Here is a 17,404-nt window from a genome sequence, read left to right on the forward strand (position 1 = left end):
CTAAATGTCTTTTTGCTTTAACAAATACTGCTGAGAATGGAAAATCAGATCCTTTCCTTCAAGAATCTGCACATAAAATTTGCAACCCAATCCCTGCATTAAACATAGCCTGGGCAGGTTATCCAACCACAATACATGGGCTATTTCACTTCAATATGTTTTGCCTTTGGAATTCAGAAATGGTTTTGTATCAGTTCTTCTGGGACATTCTTAATGCTTAATCCTTAGCACAGAAAAAATTGTGGCTGACACTTCTCTCTCACTCTTGGTGGTGTTTTAAACTGCAAAAACAACAACAACAAAAGCTAGGATAAACTCTCTTTATATATATAACTAGTATATGTACCATACTGGCATATAACTATATATACTATAACAAGTATAATTTTTATTCATTAACTTGGAGTAGGGAGTAGTTTCAACCTCAAGAATATTGCATTTTTCTATCTCAGCTGAGAGCCTTGGAAATAGCCTCTCAAGTTACATAAAATCACCAGATTGGGAGTATAGAAAAATTAGCAAGAACTGCCAAAATTCTTGTTTTAAAAGGCAAACATAAAGGCTGGGCACGGTAGCTCATGCTTGCAATCCCAACACTTTGGGAGCCCGAGGAGGGAGGATCACTTCAGGTCAGGAGTTCAAGACCAGTCTGGGCAAGAGAGCAAGACCCCGTCTCTACCAAATCAAACCAAACCAAACAAAAACAAAAACAAAAAAACCCTAGCCAGGCATGGTGGTGTGCACCCGTAGTCCTAGTTACTTGGTAGGCTTAGGCAGAAGGATCACTTGAGCCAGGGGTTTGAGGTTATAGTGAACTATGATAGAGCCACTGCACTCTAGCCTGGGTGACAGAGCAAGACCCTGTCTCTTAAAAAGCAAACATTTCACTGGGTTTTAGAGCAGTCACTAGAGAACAGAATGACAGTCTTCAAAATATCAAACTAAACTACAAAATTAACTGTTTATAAGTCACCTGAGAAAATAATTGAGAACTTTTCTGATTTGTTTTTTTATCTAGGCTGTCACAATCCTAGTTAATACTTAGAGCCAAAAGTGGGGCCTAGTTTCACTAGATGGTCTTAAAATAAAATAAAATAAAATAAAAGGCATAAAGGCTTAGCATTTGTCCATCAATTGTTACATGCCAGGTACAATGATAAAAACTTTTACATGGTACTCTTAATCCTTCCAAAAACCCTATGGTGGTAGGTACTATTTTTATCATCATTTTACAGATTAGGAAACTAAAGCTCAAAGAGGTAAAGTAACTTGTTCAAGATCAGAGCCAACGATTCAAACAGAGGTCTGTTAAACTCCTGAATTCACTGTTAACCACCATGTACTGTGGCCACTAGTAAAACCTCAATTAGTTAGGGGCTTGGTCTATGTCTTGGTATAACAGATAAAAGAAGTGGTAGGGATAACATAGCATAGTAGGAAAAAAGTTGGATAAACAATCAAAACAACTGTGTCCTAGTCCTGGATTTGCTACCTATTAGATTTATTAATACAATCTTGAGTGAGCAACTAGACTTTAGTTTTCTCATGTTTTAACTGATTTCTCAATAGTTAACAAGTGTAATACAAATCTATTTCAAAGCATTGTGTGTGAGAGAGAATCAAATGAGATATGGTTTGTATGAGACCTCCTGCTGTGACAAAGTTGTGATAATGACAGTGGTGGAAAGACAATGAAGGAGACCAGCATGGTGGAATGGGGTTGGCCAGCTGCTTTGGCCAAAATGCTTCAAGTGCTCTCTTCTGAGAATGTAACCTGAAAGACCAGCAGGGGGATTTTGACCCCCTACTCCCGTCTCCATCTGAGCTACCCAAAGAGATTACTGGTATGAGAACAAGCATGGGTAGCAGGGAGAATGCTGGGCTCTGAAATCAAAGAGAAAAAATTCTGTCCTATTTCCACTAATAAGCTTGGACTCCAATGACTCTGGGCTATGAACAAAAAGAAAACATTTGGCTCGGTCAACATGGACCCATGGAATACTAGACAACTATGCTATTCCAAAGAGTGACAATAATTATTGAAATGATCTTCATTTACTGTTAAAATTAATACATACCTATATTGTATATTGTCACACTATTTCAAGCTGTTTATACGCAAGCCACATACTTAAGGACAAGCACCAAATTAGCTCATTCAGTCACTATTAACAAGATCTCTCGCAAATACTTTCCACCCACAAAATGCTTCTCTTCTACATAGCTCTCTCTCACAGTCATGGGGTCACAAAGTTTCGCACAGGGTGACAATGGGTTTGGGGGTCACACTGGACCTCAGAGTCACTCCCCATTCCACATACCTTCTTCTCATGTCACCCCAGAATCAGTATTATTACCACACACACTCACGCAAAGTTTTAAAAGCAGTGCATTGTGCTGTCTTTGCTCAATGATAAGGTCACATGATATAAGTACAATATTAATATATCCAAATAGTGACGTGGTCATAACCACTCTGTCAGTGTTGTAGGCTTCTTGATGTCCCAGGCAGAGAAGGCGCAGCACATATTCATACAGATGGTATCATATACAATCATTTATCTTTCATTTTTGTCAGTTGGACACTGCTAAGTCGATACATGACTATGGTGCCTCAGCATCCCAAGTCTGACAACCTTTTATGCCACAGTGTGTAGCACTAGAGTTTGTTGATTGTACCCCAAAACTATATTAGCTGAGCATCCACTGCTGTGTGCTACACTCAGTATCTTCTGCATCAAGTATGTTTTTTCACAGTGCTTTTTTGATATCAAATATGTTGACACACATATAACATCTCAGTTATCATTTATTTAGTATTTAGAGAGCTTCTACATGTGTAAAGAGAAGGAAGAACTGAAGACATAGACGGCAGTGGACATCTCTGATTAACAGTCATGGTGCTACAGACCCAAACTCCTCGAGGGCAGAGTTGGCTCTTGTTCACCATTTTATCCCCACTGCCTGCAACACTGCCTGGCTCTTAGTAGGCACTCAAAAATATGTGTTGTATGAATTAATGAACTGAAGCATTATTCATATAGCGACCTGTACAGTTACTCAGCATCATTCACATGCAGAGTATGATATCCACAGTGTCGTGCCCATCCAGTCCCAATGACATGTAAACCTCACATATGGTGGAAGACTGTCACCTGACTCCTAACACTAAACATCAGCTCACTAGATCATGCGGTGTTTCACGATCCCCCCTTGAAAGGTCAATACTTGCGTAGCTAAAGCGTCACCGTATTCTCTCCATGTCACTCTCACAGTGTCTCTGTCACAGCACCGTCCACTGTGTCTGTGTCAGTGTGACACAGGGCCTGGGGCTCACACAGCTTTGCACAGCACATTGTGAGGTCCTAGAGTCACCCCGCCCCGCTCTTCCACAGTGTATCAACTTTGCTGTGTGACGGTGGATATGGGGGGTGCCACTGTGTGTGTGATGGAGTCTGCAGTCCCAGTGTGACCCAACCCTCGCCAACACCTCATGCCACGGAGTGTCAGGGTCCCACACAGGGTGACAATGGGTCTAGGGGGTCACACTGGCCCTCAGAGCCACTCCCCACCCCATGCCACAATGTCTCAGTCGCACGGTGCGACAGTGGGTCTGGGGTCCCACGCAGCATGACAATGAGCCTGGGGTCACACTCAACCTGAGTCACCCCACCCTGCGGCACAGTGTCTCCCACTGAGGCCCCTCGGTCGCTCCCACTCGCCGTGCCCTCACCTAGTCAGGTCCCGCAGCCGCGCCTCCTCCCCGCGCAGGTACCGCCTCAGCAGCCCCAGCAGCCGGCGCTCGGGCGCCAGGGCGCGCGCCACGCTGGTCAGCGCCGAGAACGTGTCGCCCCGAGCCGCAGCCCTTTCTGGGTCTCCTGTCCCGAGCGCCAGCACCGCCAGCAGCGCCGCCAGCCGCGCCCCAGGACCCATAGCCAGCGCTCGCGAACTTCTCCTCAGACAGTCCTGGCCGCGCGGCGCCAGCCGCTCCCGCCCTCGCCTGCCCCACCCCTGTCTCCGCCCCCTCCCGGCTCAGGCCCCGCCCTCTGGCCCCGGCCCGTCCCGTCCGGTCCACCGCCCAGTCTCGCCCCACGCCCCCTGACTCCCTCCTTGTTTCGACGCCTCACCTCGCTCTCTATTCCTCAGCTCCTCGGAATGCGTGGGGGCTTCCTGCAACATCAGTCTCCGCCGCCCTCCACTAAATCGCGACCCTGGGAAGGTGTTTCCACTGTGCCCATCACACTAGGGGAAATTGAGGCGGAGGCAGGGTGAGCGATGAATTCACAGGTCTAAGGCTGTGACTATCCCCAAATATTGTTAACACCATGCTCACAGGATCCCCAAAATATCCGCCCCTCTGTACCATGGAGTGGGAATACACAAACACCACTGGATCCCCACAGGGACGTCCAGAAGAGTCAATTATGCGTATGTGAATAGGTGCGCAGGCAAAGAGCGGCAAGAGGACAGCTGGGAGGAAAACCCTCACAGAGAGCGTGACATCTGAGCCATCTGAAGGATAAGTAGGACTGTGTCAGGATGTGAGTATATGACAAATCTAGGACTTACAGAACCTGAAACTCTGGGGTCCTAAAGTCACTGCTTTACACAATATACTTAGAGTCACTTAAGCAAATAAAAATATTATTATTATTATTATAGCCTACTAGGCTATGTACTCTATTTCCCCCCTCTTATGCATTTCCCAGGCAATGTTCATTCATGCAACAAATATTTATTAGCACCTGTGTTACTGTGCTGCCTACACAGAGAAATAGCAGATCCAATCCTGGACTCAAAGGAGGAGACAGTTATATAAACAAGTAATCACAATAAAGTGCTGTCAGAGTAACTGAGGGTTGTGCAATATGCAATGGCAACACTGAAGAAGGAACCCTCATGTAGTGGGTGGAGAGGGCATCAGAGAGGAGGTGATGGGTGCTGGTTCAAAAGGATGAAAAAAATTGGAAGTTGACAGGCAAGGGAGGAGTGGGCTTTCCTGGCAGAAGGTACATGTGCGTGACAAGGTTTGGAGGTGGAAAACAGTTTGAGTTCCAGAAATGATGAAAAGTTCCTTGTGCTTGAAACTATCAGATTGTGAAAGGTCTTTGCATGTCATACTAAGAAATTTAGGTGCTTGTCCTCTATGAAAATCCAGTGGAAGTTTTTAAGGTAGCAATAATTGTAATAACAATGGCAACAGTAAACATAGTAGTTAATACTTACTGGGTGTTTCCTGTGTGGCAGGCGCCATCCAGAGTATTTTACATATATTAACTCATTTAATCGCTGTCCAGAGTATTTTACATGTATTAACTCATTTAATTCTCATGCTGACCCTATAGCCTAAGTAATATTAGTATTCTTACAGTATTATCGGCCCCACTTTACCGATGAGAAGACTGAATTGTAGGGACAATCATTAACCTACTCAGTGTTAATCACTTGTGGACCACATTCGAGGTGTGCTGGTAAACCAGCTCTCCAGGAAAAAAATAAAGTTCTGATTTGTGGCATTTGCCAATTTCTGTGGTGTCAATTCTCCCACAGTGGCTAATTTCGACATGCAAAAATGTCACCACTGACTGTGGTTGGATAAAGATGCTAACAACTCCTGTGAGCTGGGGTGAGCCAGCTCCAGCACACCACTGCTTGTGTAGACATGAGATGTAACATGCAGATCCCCCTTCGAAGAAGGACTTGTTGCACAGCTGCAGGGAATGTGATGAGAAGAGTATCCAGTGGTCAGCTGCTTTAGGGTCTGTCCTATAGCAGAGAGCAGTCTCGCTTAGGGAAATGTCCTTCCTGGAACAGCCCTAATCCAGCAATGGAGCAAGGTGAGGGAATCAAGGCCTAGCCATTTTGGCCCATCGTGAGACAATTCTTACAGGAAATACTAGCTCCAGCGCACCTGCCACCTTGATCAAGGCTTTGTCAAGCCTCTTTGACTTCTTCCTCTGCCTTTTCCTGCTTCCTTTCCCTTTCGTAGATGCTGATCTCTAATAAACATCTTGCACCTCAAACTCCAGCCGTGCCTCTGCTTCTAGAAAACCCAATCTGTAACATCAATTCAATCAACATACATAGTAAGTGGTAGAGAAGGGACTTGAACCCAGGTCATGTGGATCCTGATTCCATATTCTTAATCAATACCAGAGGCAGATTTACCTAGAAGGTTTTGAAGCTTAAGCTTCAAGGCTCCTAGCTTGCACAAACCCTTTCTAACTGAGTAGCCTTCCCATAGAAGGTATTCTGACCATAGAAGATTAGGGACTGTGATAGGCAGAATCATGCCCTCCCTCCAAAGATGTGCATGTCTTGATTCCCAAAACCCATGACTGTGTTACCTTACATGGCACAAGAGACTTTACAGATGTGATTAAGTTAAGGATCTTGACATTGGAGGATTATGCTGGTTTATCTTGGTAGTCCTGATGCAATCATGAGGGTCCTTAAAAGTCATAGAAAGAAATGTGACAATGGAAGCAAAGTAAGAAAGATTTAAAGATACTTAGTACTATATTGCTGACTTTAAAGATGACAGAAGAGGCCACCAGTCAAGGATTGTGAACCGCTTCTAGAAGCTGGAAAGGCAAGGAAACAGGTTCTCCTCTAGTGCCTCCAAAAGGAACAGAGACCTGCTGACACGTTGATTTTAGTCCAGTGAAACCCATTTCAGACTTCGGAACTCCAGGGCTGTAAGACAATATATGTGTTGTTTTAAGCCACTGTGTTTGTGGTCATTTGTTTCAGCAACAGTAGGAAACTGATAAAGGAACCCAAAGGTATCTGCTTTGTATTGTCTCTGTCTCTTTAGCCCAAGTGGGCAGTACTTCTATTGACAAAATCATCTTAAAACCTTTGAGGATTTCCTGTAAATCTTATTGGAGTTCTTTCCGTTAGACAAAAACCATATCTATATTTCTTCCCAAGAAGTGCCCTTCTCTAACTTGGGCTGAGACTCAGGGTTGTGGTACAACAGTCTTAAAAGTCTTTTTATTTTTTTAGAGATAGGGTCTTGCTCTGTTGCAAGGCTGGAGTGCAGTGGCACGATCACGACTCTCTATAGCCTTGAACTCCTGGACTCAAGTGATCCTCCTGCTTCAGCCTCCTGAATAGATGGGACTACAGGCACATGCCACCATGCCCAGCTCATTTTTGTATTTTTTTAGAGACGGTTTCACCATGTTGCCCAGGCTGGTGTCGAACTCCTGGCCTCAAGTGATCCACCTACCTTGACCTCCCAAAGTGCTGGGATTACAGGTGTGAGCCACCATGCCCAGCCAGCCCTAAGATTCTTAGAAGCATTTTTTTTTCCTGGTTGAAATATAAGGTACACCCATAAGATTCTTAGAGACCTTCTACAAAACCACAATATAACCACCAATATTAGGAAACTAACATTGACAAAATACTAATACCTCGAGTCCACATACCTTCTTCAAATTTTCTTGATTGTACCATTTAAATGTGTTGTGAATCTAGGATCCTATCCAGGACTATTGGTGTGCTCAGTTGTCATATCTCTTTAATGTTCTTCAATCTGGTACTGTTCTTCAATCTTTCCTTAGTCTCTGCTATCTTGACATATTTGAAGATAACAGGCCAGTTATTTTTTGGACGATCTCTCAATTTGAGTTTGTCTGATGTTTCCTCATGAGTAGATGCAACTTTGGCAGAAACAACAGGAATAATTCTTTGTTCTCAGTGCATCATGTCAGGAGGCACATTATGTTGATTTGTCCCATTGCTGGTGGTGTTAACTTTCAGTCCTTGGTATAAATGATGTATGCCTGGTTCCTCCAGCATAAAGTTAATGAAAAAGTATTTTCTACTTATTAATTAGTAGGTTATTAGTACTTATTGGCATTCTCTGGTAATATAGAGAATATATATATTCTCTATATTCTTCTGTCCCAGTTACTAACTTATTCATTTACTTATATCAATATGTATGAGTTCATACATGTTATTGAATGAATTATAATTAACTATTTATTTGATGTTCAAATTGTCCTGGAGTTGTCCTTGCCAACACAAGTTGACTAACTCCTTCAATATGGCTCTTGTGTCCCTTTGATATGTCCCCTTTATTCCTCTCATTCTATAAGTTGTTAGTTATAAGCTATTCCAGGTAATCCTGTAGTTTCTTTCCCAGCCCCAGTCCCAGAATCAGGCATTTCTCCAAGGAGTTCTGGTTCCTTTTAATGGAAAAGAGTATTAAGAAACCAAGATTTGGGTGCTGGTATGCTTACTGTGACTGGGATGCTGCTGCCCCCAGGTTCTTTCAGCAGATAGAGCTACAAAATTGTATATCATAATTTTGTTAAATTTATTCCTAAGTATAGTCTTCTTTATAAAATTGAAGTATAATTCACATAGTATAAAATTTACCTTTAGTGTACAATCAGTTGGTTTTTAGTATTAATATATTCACAAGGTTGCAAAACCATCACAAATATCTGATTCTAGAGTATTTTCTTCACCTCACAAAGAAACCCTGTACCCCTTGGGAGGCTGAGGCAGGAGCATCACCTGAACCTGGGAGGTGGAGGTTGCAGTGAGCAGAGATCACACCACTGTACTCCAGCCTGGGTGACAGAGTGAGACTCCGTCTCAGAAAAAGAAAAAAAAAAAAAGAAAGAGACCCTGTATCCATTAGCAGTCACTCCCTCATGGCAACCACTAATCTACTTTCCATCTATATGGATTTTTTTTATTCTTGGCATTTCATATAAATGGCTTTGTGTGGTTTTTTAATACTATTGTAAATGAAATTTTTTCTTAATTTTGTTTTCAGATTGTTCATTGCAACTGTATGGAAGTACAATTGATTTTTGTACATTGAGCTTAAATCTTGTAACCTTTTAAACTCATTTAATGGGTCTATAGTGTGTTTTGTGGATGCCTTATGATTTTACATATAGACAATCATAACATCAGAAAATAGATTACTTCTTCCATTCCAGTCTGGATGCTTTTTATTTATTTATTTAGCTAAAATGACTTGGCTAGAATCTCCAGTATAATGTTGAATAGAAGTGGTAAGAGAAGGCATTCTGATCTTATTTCAGATCTTAGGGGCAAAGTTTTCAGTCTTCTTCCATTAAGTATGATGTTAGCTGAAGGTTTTTTGTTAATACCCTAATCAGGTTGAGGAGGTTCCCTTCTGTTCTTAGTTTGTTGAATGTTTTTAATCTGTAGAATGCATTTTCTATCTTTACTGAGATTGTCATGTGGTTTTCACCCCTTATTTTCTTAACATGGTGTTTTATATTGATTGACTTTTGTATGTTGAACCAACCTTGCATTCCTGGGATAAATCTCACTTGCCATGATGTATAGTCTTGTTCATATGTTGCTGGATTTGGTTTCTTAATATTTTGTTGAGGATTTTTGTATCTATATTCATAAGAGATGTTGGTCTGTGGTTTTCTTTTTATCTGATATCTTTGTCTGTTTTGGTATCATACTTTTGATCTCACAGAATGAGTGGGAAAGTGTTCCCTCCTTTTCTATATTTTTATGTGAGTTTGTAAAGGACTGGAGTTAGTTTTTCTTTAAACATTTGGAAGAGTATACCATGCAAGTCATTTAAGCCTGGGCTTTTTTTTCTCCTGTGGGAAATGTTTTGATTGCTGAGTCAATATCTTTAGAAATTCTTTTAGAGCAAGTCTGCTGGCAATGAATTCTCTTAATTTTCTTTCATCTAAGAATGTAGTTATTTTACTTTTATCCTGAAGTATATTTTCACTGAATGTAGAATTCTGAGTTGACCTTTTCTTTTTCTATTTTACCGTTTTTCTTTTCTCCTTCCTTCCTTCCCTCCCTTCCTCCCTCCTTCCTTCTCTTTCTCTTTCTCTCTTCCTCTCTTTCTCTTTTTCTTTCTTTTCTTTCTACAAGATCTCACTCTGTTGCTCAGGCTAGAGTGCAGTAGTGGTGCAATCATGGCCCACTGCAGCCTTGATCTCCTGGGCTCTGGCAAAGCTTCCTGAGTAGCTAGACCCACAGGCCCATGCCACCACACCCAGCTAATTTTCTTTTTTGGTAGACACAGGGTCTTACTATGTTGTCCAGGCTGGTCTTGAACTCCTGGGCTCAAGGGATCCTCCCACCTTGGCCTCCTAAAATGTTGAGATTACAGGCATGAGCCACTATATCTGGCCATGTTCATTTTCTAAAAATCTTTTTCTCTTATTTGATTAGACAATTTCTGTGGGTCCATTTTCAAGTTCACTGACTCTTTCCTGTCATCTGTATTCTGCCATTAATTCCATCAGTGAGTTTTTAATTTTGGTTATTATACTTTCAGCTCTAACATTTCCATTTGGTTTCTCTTTATGTCTTCTATTTGTTTGTTGATACCATTTCCATTCAAGAGTGTTCACCTTTACTTCTTGGAGCATTCTATAATGCCTAGCTTAAAGTCTTTAACAATTTCAACACTTATGTTCTCTCTTCATTGGCATCTGTTGGCTGTTTTTTCTCATGCAGATTAAGATTTTCTCTGTTCTTTGTATGCTGAGTAATTTTGGATTAAATACTAAACATTCTGAATATTATACATGTCTAGATCTTGTTTAAATCTTATGGAGAGTATTCATACTTTCATTTTAGCATGTAAATGACCCAGCTGGATGCAGGCCGCGAAATGTGACCTGTCTTTGTGGCTGTGGTTCCAATGTCAGTTCAGTTTTCAAAGCCTTGCAATACTATTCAGACCTCTTTCAGTTGTGCATACTCAGTGGGCAGTCTTGGATCTGGATAGTGGTTTATCCCTTTATCCCATACCTCAGTACTCAAGTCTATGGTATGCTATTTAGTATCAGATCCATGCATGCACAGCTCAGAGGTGAACCCAGGAATTACGGCGTTGCTCTCCTGAGCTTGTCTCTCTATGATGTTTGATACTTTCCAGTCCCCTGAGGCTCCCCTTTTAGGTCCTCTCACAGAAAACCTGAAATTTCACTTACCCCATTCTGCTATGTACTTCTCATGACTGCATGTATCCAGGGCCAAGTAGCAGGAAGACAGAGTCCTCAAATGCCTGTTCTGTGTATTCTGTCCAGGTTTTACAATTGCCAGGGTAGAATATATCTATTTCATCTTCCCCACAATCAGAACCTCCTAACTATAATATTTTGTTTTACTTCTGGATCAGAGAGGAATTTTTGAAGTCACTTTGAGTAATAGCAGTGTTCCAAGTTTAACTAAAACAAACTAAAATTTAATGAAATTATGCTACAAGTGTAAATAATTACATGACGACATTAGAATAGGTATTTTCCGAACACTGGTAAGTTTGTGAGGGCTCAACTTACATTCCTGTTTGGAACAACTTGCTAAATAGCAAGTTTTTTTTCAACCTGTATTACTAGACCATCCCTATTTCTGAATGTCAAAATAGTGAAAAATTTATATTAGCTTTGAGGAAATGTTACTATAATAAGGCTTTTGAGTTTTAAAATGGAAAAAAATTGACAGAAAAGAGTTGAGGAAAAGATCAAGATTTTCAAATAATTATTAAGTCAGGAAAAGAGAAAGGCTTCTCTGGAAATAATAACCACCCTCAGCTTCAGCTTGTGCCACTCTCCTCTGCTCTCTCCACTCCAGCCATGCTGGCCTTTTGTCTTTTCATTTCTTGCTCTTGGCAAGCTCTTTCCTGATTCATGCGGAATTTCTGACAGACTAAATCCTACTCATCCTTTGAGTCATTTCCTCAGGGACATTTTATTTGTCTGCAGACTAGGTTCAAGTCTTCATATTATTCAAAACACACCCTGTATTTTCCCTTGGTAGCATTTATGACAATTATAATTTTTTATTTGGGCCAGGCACAGTGGCTCACGCCTGTAAACCCAGCACTTTGGGAAGCTGAGGCAGGAGGATCACTTGAAGCCAGGAGTTCGAGACCAGCCTGGGCAACAGTGAGACCCCATTTCCACAGAAAAGTTAAAAATTATCTGATTGTGGAGATGTGTGCCTGTAGTCCCAGCTAGGAGGCTGAGGTGGGAGGATTGCTTGAGTCCAGGAGGTTGAGGCTACAGTGAGCCAGAATTGCGCTACTGCACTCCAGTTTAGGTAACAGAGTGAAAGCTTGTCTCAGAATAATAATGATAATAATAATAATAACTATTATTATTACTTCTTATTTGTATAATTAATGGCTGTCTGCTACACTAGATCATATACTTCATATAGGTGAGATGGTTCCTAGCTGAGTGCCTGGCAATTGCAAGTACTCGTTTAAAAATATAGAATAGACTAGGCATGGAGGCTCACGCCTGCAATCCCAACACTTTGGGAGGCCCAGGAGTTCAAGACCAGCCTGGGTAACATAGAGAGACAAAAATAAAAATATTAGCCAGGAGTGGTGGTGCATGCCTGTGGTGCGAGCTACTTGGGAGGCTGAGAAAGGAGGTTGGGAGATCAAGGCTACAGTGAGTCATGATTGTGCCACTGCACTACAGCCTGGGCAAGGTAGCAAGACTCTGTCTCAAGAAAATAATTCTGTTTTTTTGTTTTTTTGTTTTTGGAGACGGAGTCCTCCTCTGTCCCCCAGGCTGGAGTGTAGTCGCGTGATCTTGGCTCACTGCAACCTCCACCTCCCAGGTTCAAGCAATTCTCCTGCCTCAGCCTCCTAAGCAGCTGGGACTACAGGCGCCCACCACCATGCCTGGCTAATTTTTTTGTATTGTTTAGTAGAGACAGGGTTTCACCGTGTTGCCCAGGCTGGTTTTGAACTCCTGAGCTCAGGCAATCTGCCCACCTCGGCCTCCCAAAGTGTTAGGATTACAGGCGTGGGCCACCACACCCAGCCAAGAAAATAAAAATGAAAATAAGAGAATAGATAAATAAAGTAGAAAGAGCATTCAAAACAATCCTGTTAATCTCTTTATCAAGTGTCTCTAGTGCCAGTCTTCTTCCAAATCTTTTGAATTGCCTGTCCTCATAATAAGCCTATGAAGTATGTATTGTCCTGCATTTTACAGTTGAGAAAACCAGTTTATGGAAATGAAGTGACTCAGCTGCAAGACGGTAAGCCCAGGGTCCCCAGCTCTCAGTCGAGTGCTCTTTCCATTGCATCATTACTTCACATTGCTCATTATCAGTTCCTGGGTTAGCCTCCCTTCTACATCCAAGGAATATTTCCAGGGGACTCACATCACCTCAGTTTCTCCTTTATATTATGAAAGGATGAAACCAATAGATCAGTGTTTCTCAGTGTGGTCCACAGTCTATTTGCAACAGAATTATTCAGGTAAATGTGGATGTTCTTATGAAAAATTCATATTCCAAGGTCCACCCAGATTCATTGAATCAGACTGTAAGAGGGTGGAAGACAGGCAAAGTCCAGGAAATCTGCATTTATAACAGGCTCTTGAGGTGATTCTTACACACATCCGAGTTGAGAACACTTCATTAGGTGATCTTCAAAGTTCCTTTCCGCTTTGACAGTCTTTGCTTCTAAGACATTAAGTTTGGGGGGCATGTCTTTGCATCTCTATCATCTTTTACAGAGCCTGGAACTCAATATATTTTTAATAAACTAATACATTTGTATTAGAAAGACCCAGATTCAAGTCCCTGCTTAGGTAGGTACCAGCTGTGATTCCTTGGGAAAATTACTTAATGTTCTAGAAATATCATTTTTAAGATGGAAATAATAACAATCTCTATCCTGGCTGCCAACATCTGATGTGGAAGATAAATTAAATCATGTTTGTGAAAGCTGTTATGGTGGTTCCAAGTTGAAGAACCACTACAGGCATAAAGTGGGCACCAGCAGGGGTTACTAAGTCCTTCAGACTCACGGGTGGCTCACATACAGCTCTCTCCAGTGGACTGAATGGGGAGCTTATTAAAACACAAAATAAAACCACTACCACCTTTGAAAAATCACATTTCCATTCGAAGTAGGTAGAGTCTTTCCATGGAAATAACGTGATTTTTTTAAGACTCCAAGGCATTGCCACAGTGACCCCTAGTGGAGCTTATAGGCCAGCTCAAACCCACCATCCTAGTCCCACATTTGCTGTTGGCTTAGCGGAGAGAGCAATTTATTAATTCAATATATCTGTTTTTCACATAGGCTAGGAAATTTTTGTGAAGCTTCTCTTTGTCCTCAGAGTCTAGCATTCATTCATCCATTCAATTATTACTGAGCATCCCGGGTGCCAGCTGCTGTGCTTGGCCCCAGAGGGACACAGCAGATATTGGGATCCTCACCCTCAGAGCCAGGTGGGGACAAGTTAAGTAGTGGAGACAGAGAAGCAAACAGCCAATAACAAGAGTGACACATGCTCCAAAAGAGGAAGTGCACGGAACTACGGAAGCCACTTTCTTTGGCAAAATCTCAATGATCTGTTTTAAGAATAAGCATAGCACATTGAGGGATGAATGGCAAAAATGAGGCATGAAGTGTAAACAGGAGCCAGATGGCGAAGGGCCTACTCTATAAATAAATTTGGATTTTATTCGAAGGTCAATGGGAAATGACTGAATAGTTTTAAGTACAGGAATTATTCGATGTTTGTTTTTTAGTATCATGCTGGCTTCAGCAGGTAGAGCTGATGGGAGGAGGCAAGACAGGAAGGAACTGCATAGTCCAGGTAAGAAGTGAATATTAGGTTGGGAGGGGCATACAGGGAGTTTAAAATATATTGATAAAATTGCATTTCTTTCCCTGCGTGGCAGGTACAAAAGCATCCTATTCTTTATGCCTTACATTTATACTGCACAAATTATGTAGTATGTATGAAATAGTTCATTTAAAAACATATAGAACTCACAGGGGAAAAAACTATATATTTTTGATATGTACATATGTCGCATAAAGATAAAATTTGGAAGGGAAGGATGGCCTCCCACTTTGTGATGAAGGTGGCCTCTGAGGAGGTATGGCAAATTGTAAAAATAGCCATGATCCTTATTCCTCTCCATATCCACACCCTTTGCTATATGACTTTGTATCTCCTGCTTGAATCTGGGAAGTCCTTATTATTTTCTTTCACCAGTAAATTGCAACAGAAGGAACAGTGCATCAGTTCTGAGCCTAGGTGTCCAGAGGCCTTGCATGCTTTGGCTCTCTCTTTTGGGGCTCTGCCCAGGCACCCAGGGAACACCCTGGGCTAGCCTGCTGGAATGTGAGAGATCATGTGTGGCAGTGCTCAGCCAACCCAGCCGAGGCCATCAGAAATTAGCCAGCACCCAGTCAACTTGGCAGCTGACCACCAGCAGAGAAGTGGACTCACTCAAGACCAGAAGAAATATCCAGCTGACCTCAGTCAAAACTGCTAACCCACACAACAGTGAGATATATAAATAGCTGCCGTTTTAAGCCACTAAGTGTTGGGGTAATTTGTTTTGCAGCAAAAGTAGACTGATACAGAAATTGGTGTCCGAAAGTGAGATGTTAGGCCATTAACAATACCCTAAAATTTGTGACATTAGCTTTGAGATTGGGAGTGGTTGGAAACTGGGAAAATGGCAAGAGCAAACATATTGAAGTCTGGGGAAATGATGGGAAATTATTACTAGAGGCTGGAAAAACAGTAATCTGTGTTTCATAGTGGCACTTTGTAAAGACCTCTGCAAGAATTAAAGTGATGTCTAGTCGACCTCTAGACAAAAAAAAAACCTTCTTGGAAACTTAAGAGTGAGATCCCACAGAAGCCCAATTCAAAAATACCAGTAATAAAATCTAGAGAGATGTCACAAAACAGTTGTGTCATTTGGAGTATGGAATAGACTGAAATTATTCAAACTACCAATTATTCAGCTACCAACATGGGCCACATCTTCAGAAGTAGCCAAGGAAGGTGACAGACAAGGAATATGTTCCAAAGGGTATAGTCAAGAGCCGCAGAGATCAGTGGAGCAGGAACGCCCTCCCAGGGAGTAAACTCTAGACCTGAGCAAGAAATACACCCTCTCCTGGGATAGTGAGACTTGTAAACCTTTGCCCAGCTGGAGTTCAGAATTGCTATGTGTCTCTCATTCTTCCCTTTTTAATTTTGTTTTGTTTTGTTTTTGTTTTTTGAGACAGAGTCTTGCTCTGATGCCCAGGCTGGAGTGCAGTGGTGTGATCTCGGCTCACTGCAACCTCCCCCTCCCGGGCTCAAGTGATTCTCCTGCCTCAGCCGCCCAAGTAGCTGGGACTACAGGTGTGCTGCCCAATGCCTGGCTAATTTTTGTAATTTTAGTAGGTTGGTCTTGAACTCCTGTCCTCAAGTGATCTGCCTGCTTCAGCCTCCTAAAGTGCTGGGATTGTAGGCGTGAGCCACCGTGACCAGCGTTCTTCCCTTTTTTAAATGGAAGTGTCTATTGAGGATATCCTGCCTCCGTCTCAATGTACAGTAGGTATGCGGGAGGCAAATAACTTGTCTTTAATCCATCGGTGTCAGGATTAAGAAGAACAACATCCATAATGTCACATACAAACCTGATGTGAACCACAAGATCCTGGTCTTCAAGCCTGATGACATAATTGCAAGAGGTGTTTGGGGGTCTTGGAATGGTGGTAAGCATATTTTTCCTGTGGGAGGAATGTGAATAATTATGGTCAAAGAGTAAACTGTGGTAGATTACAAAATTTGCCACACTCTTTCCATCCTCCCTGAATTCATACTCTTTGAATTGTGACTTTGCAGCATCCCCCATCAAGAGGTGGAGGGAGACTATTTCTCCTCCCCTTAAACCTGAACTGACATCACGACATTTTTGGCCAATGGAATGCAGCAGAGAGATGGTACAAATTCTCTGTCTAAGCCTCAACATGCATCGCACATCTCAGCTCTTTCTTTTGAAGTCCTGTCCCACTACTCATATGAAATGACCTGAGCTAGCCTGCTGGAGGACAAGAGATCACATGGAATAGAGATGAGCCATCCCAGCGGAAGTTATTCTACATTATCCAGGAACCAGCCAATTTAGCAGCTGGCCTCAGACCCGTGAATAAACTCAGCCAAGACCAGGTGAACAACTCACCTGGGCTTAGCACAAATGTTGACTTGCAGAATTATGAGCTATATAAATACTTGCTATTTTAAACCACTAAGTCTTTGGGGATAGTTTGTTATTTGGCAAAAGATAACCAATTAAAACAAATTGAACCAATATAAGAGTCAAAGCACAAAATTGGATAGAGAAGTACTTAAAAGGAAAGGGAAATATGTGAGATAAATGAGAAAGAGTGCTGATCTTTGTTGTTCTAGGTGGTGGGTACCTGGGTGTTTGTTGTATCCTTCCCTCTAATTTTCTTTATTTAAAGTTTTTACCATTAATAAAACTAGATTAAATTATAACTTTAAAGTAAAAAGAGTACAAGTTGGAGTTCCAAAAGGCTAAGATTCCATCTCCTGTCTGCACCCTAATTAGGTGATCATACTCATTTCCACAGCTT

General features: G+C 41.9%; 1 protein-coding gene and 1 long non-coding RNA gene across 16 annotated transcripts in view; one reads left to right on the plus strand and one right to left on the minus strand.

Annotated features, from left to right (window-relative positions):
* P4HA3 (prolyl 4-hydroxylase subunit alpha 3) overlaps positions 1–17,404 on the minus strand; it is a 69,420-nt gene that overhangs the window by 47,607 nt on the left and 4,409 nt on the right. For 6 of the 15 annotated variants that reach the window (XR_010147283.1, XR_008537875.2, XR_008537874.2 and 3 more), the window contains exon 1: positions 16,445–16,878. Coding sequence is in view for 7 of the 15 variants with exons in the window: in XM_054661524.2 (XP_054517499.2) it covers positions 16,445–16,779 (335 nt within the window). In the remaining 8 variants the exon portion in view is untranslated. Of the gene's footprint in view, positions 1–3,733; positions 3,993–16,444; positions 16,879–17,404 lie in introns of those variants that run through there. The other 9 variants (XR_008537870.2, XR_010147282.1, XM_054661519.2 and 6 more) reach the window with 5 other exon arrangements.
* On the plus strand, positions 3,607–16,451 carry LOC107967158 (uncharacterized). Its single transcript, XR_002938510.3, has 5 exons — positions 3,607–3,771; positions 4,147–4,268; positions 4,441–4,541; positions 14,545–14,612; positions 15,018–16,451. It is a non-coding gene; the product is annotated as an uncharacterized LOC107967158 (long non-coding RNA).

Source organism: Pan troglodytes, chromosome 9 (genome assembly GCF_028858775.2).
Source record: "Pan troglodytes isolate AG18354 chromosome 9, NHGRI_mPanTro3-v2.0_pri, whole genome shotgun sequence".
Taxonomy (NCBI): Eukaryota; Metazoa; Chordata; class Mammalia; order Primates; family Hominidae; genus Pan; species Pan troglodytes.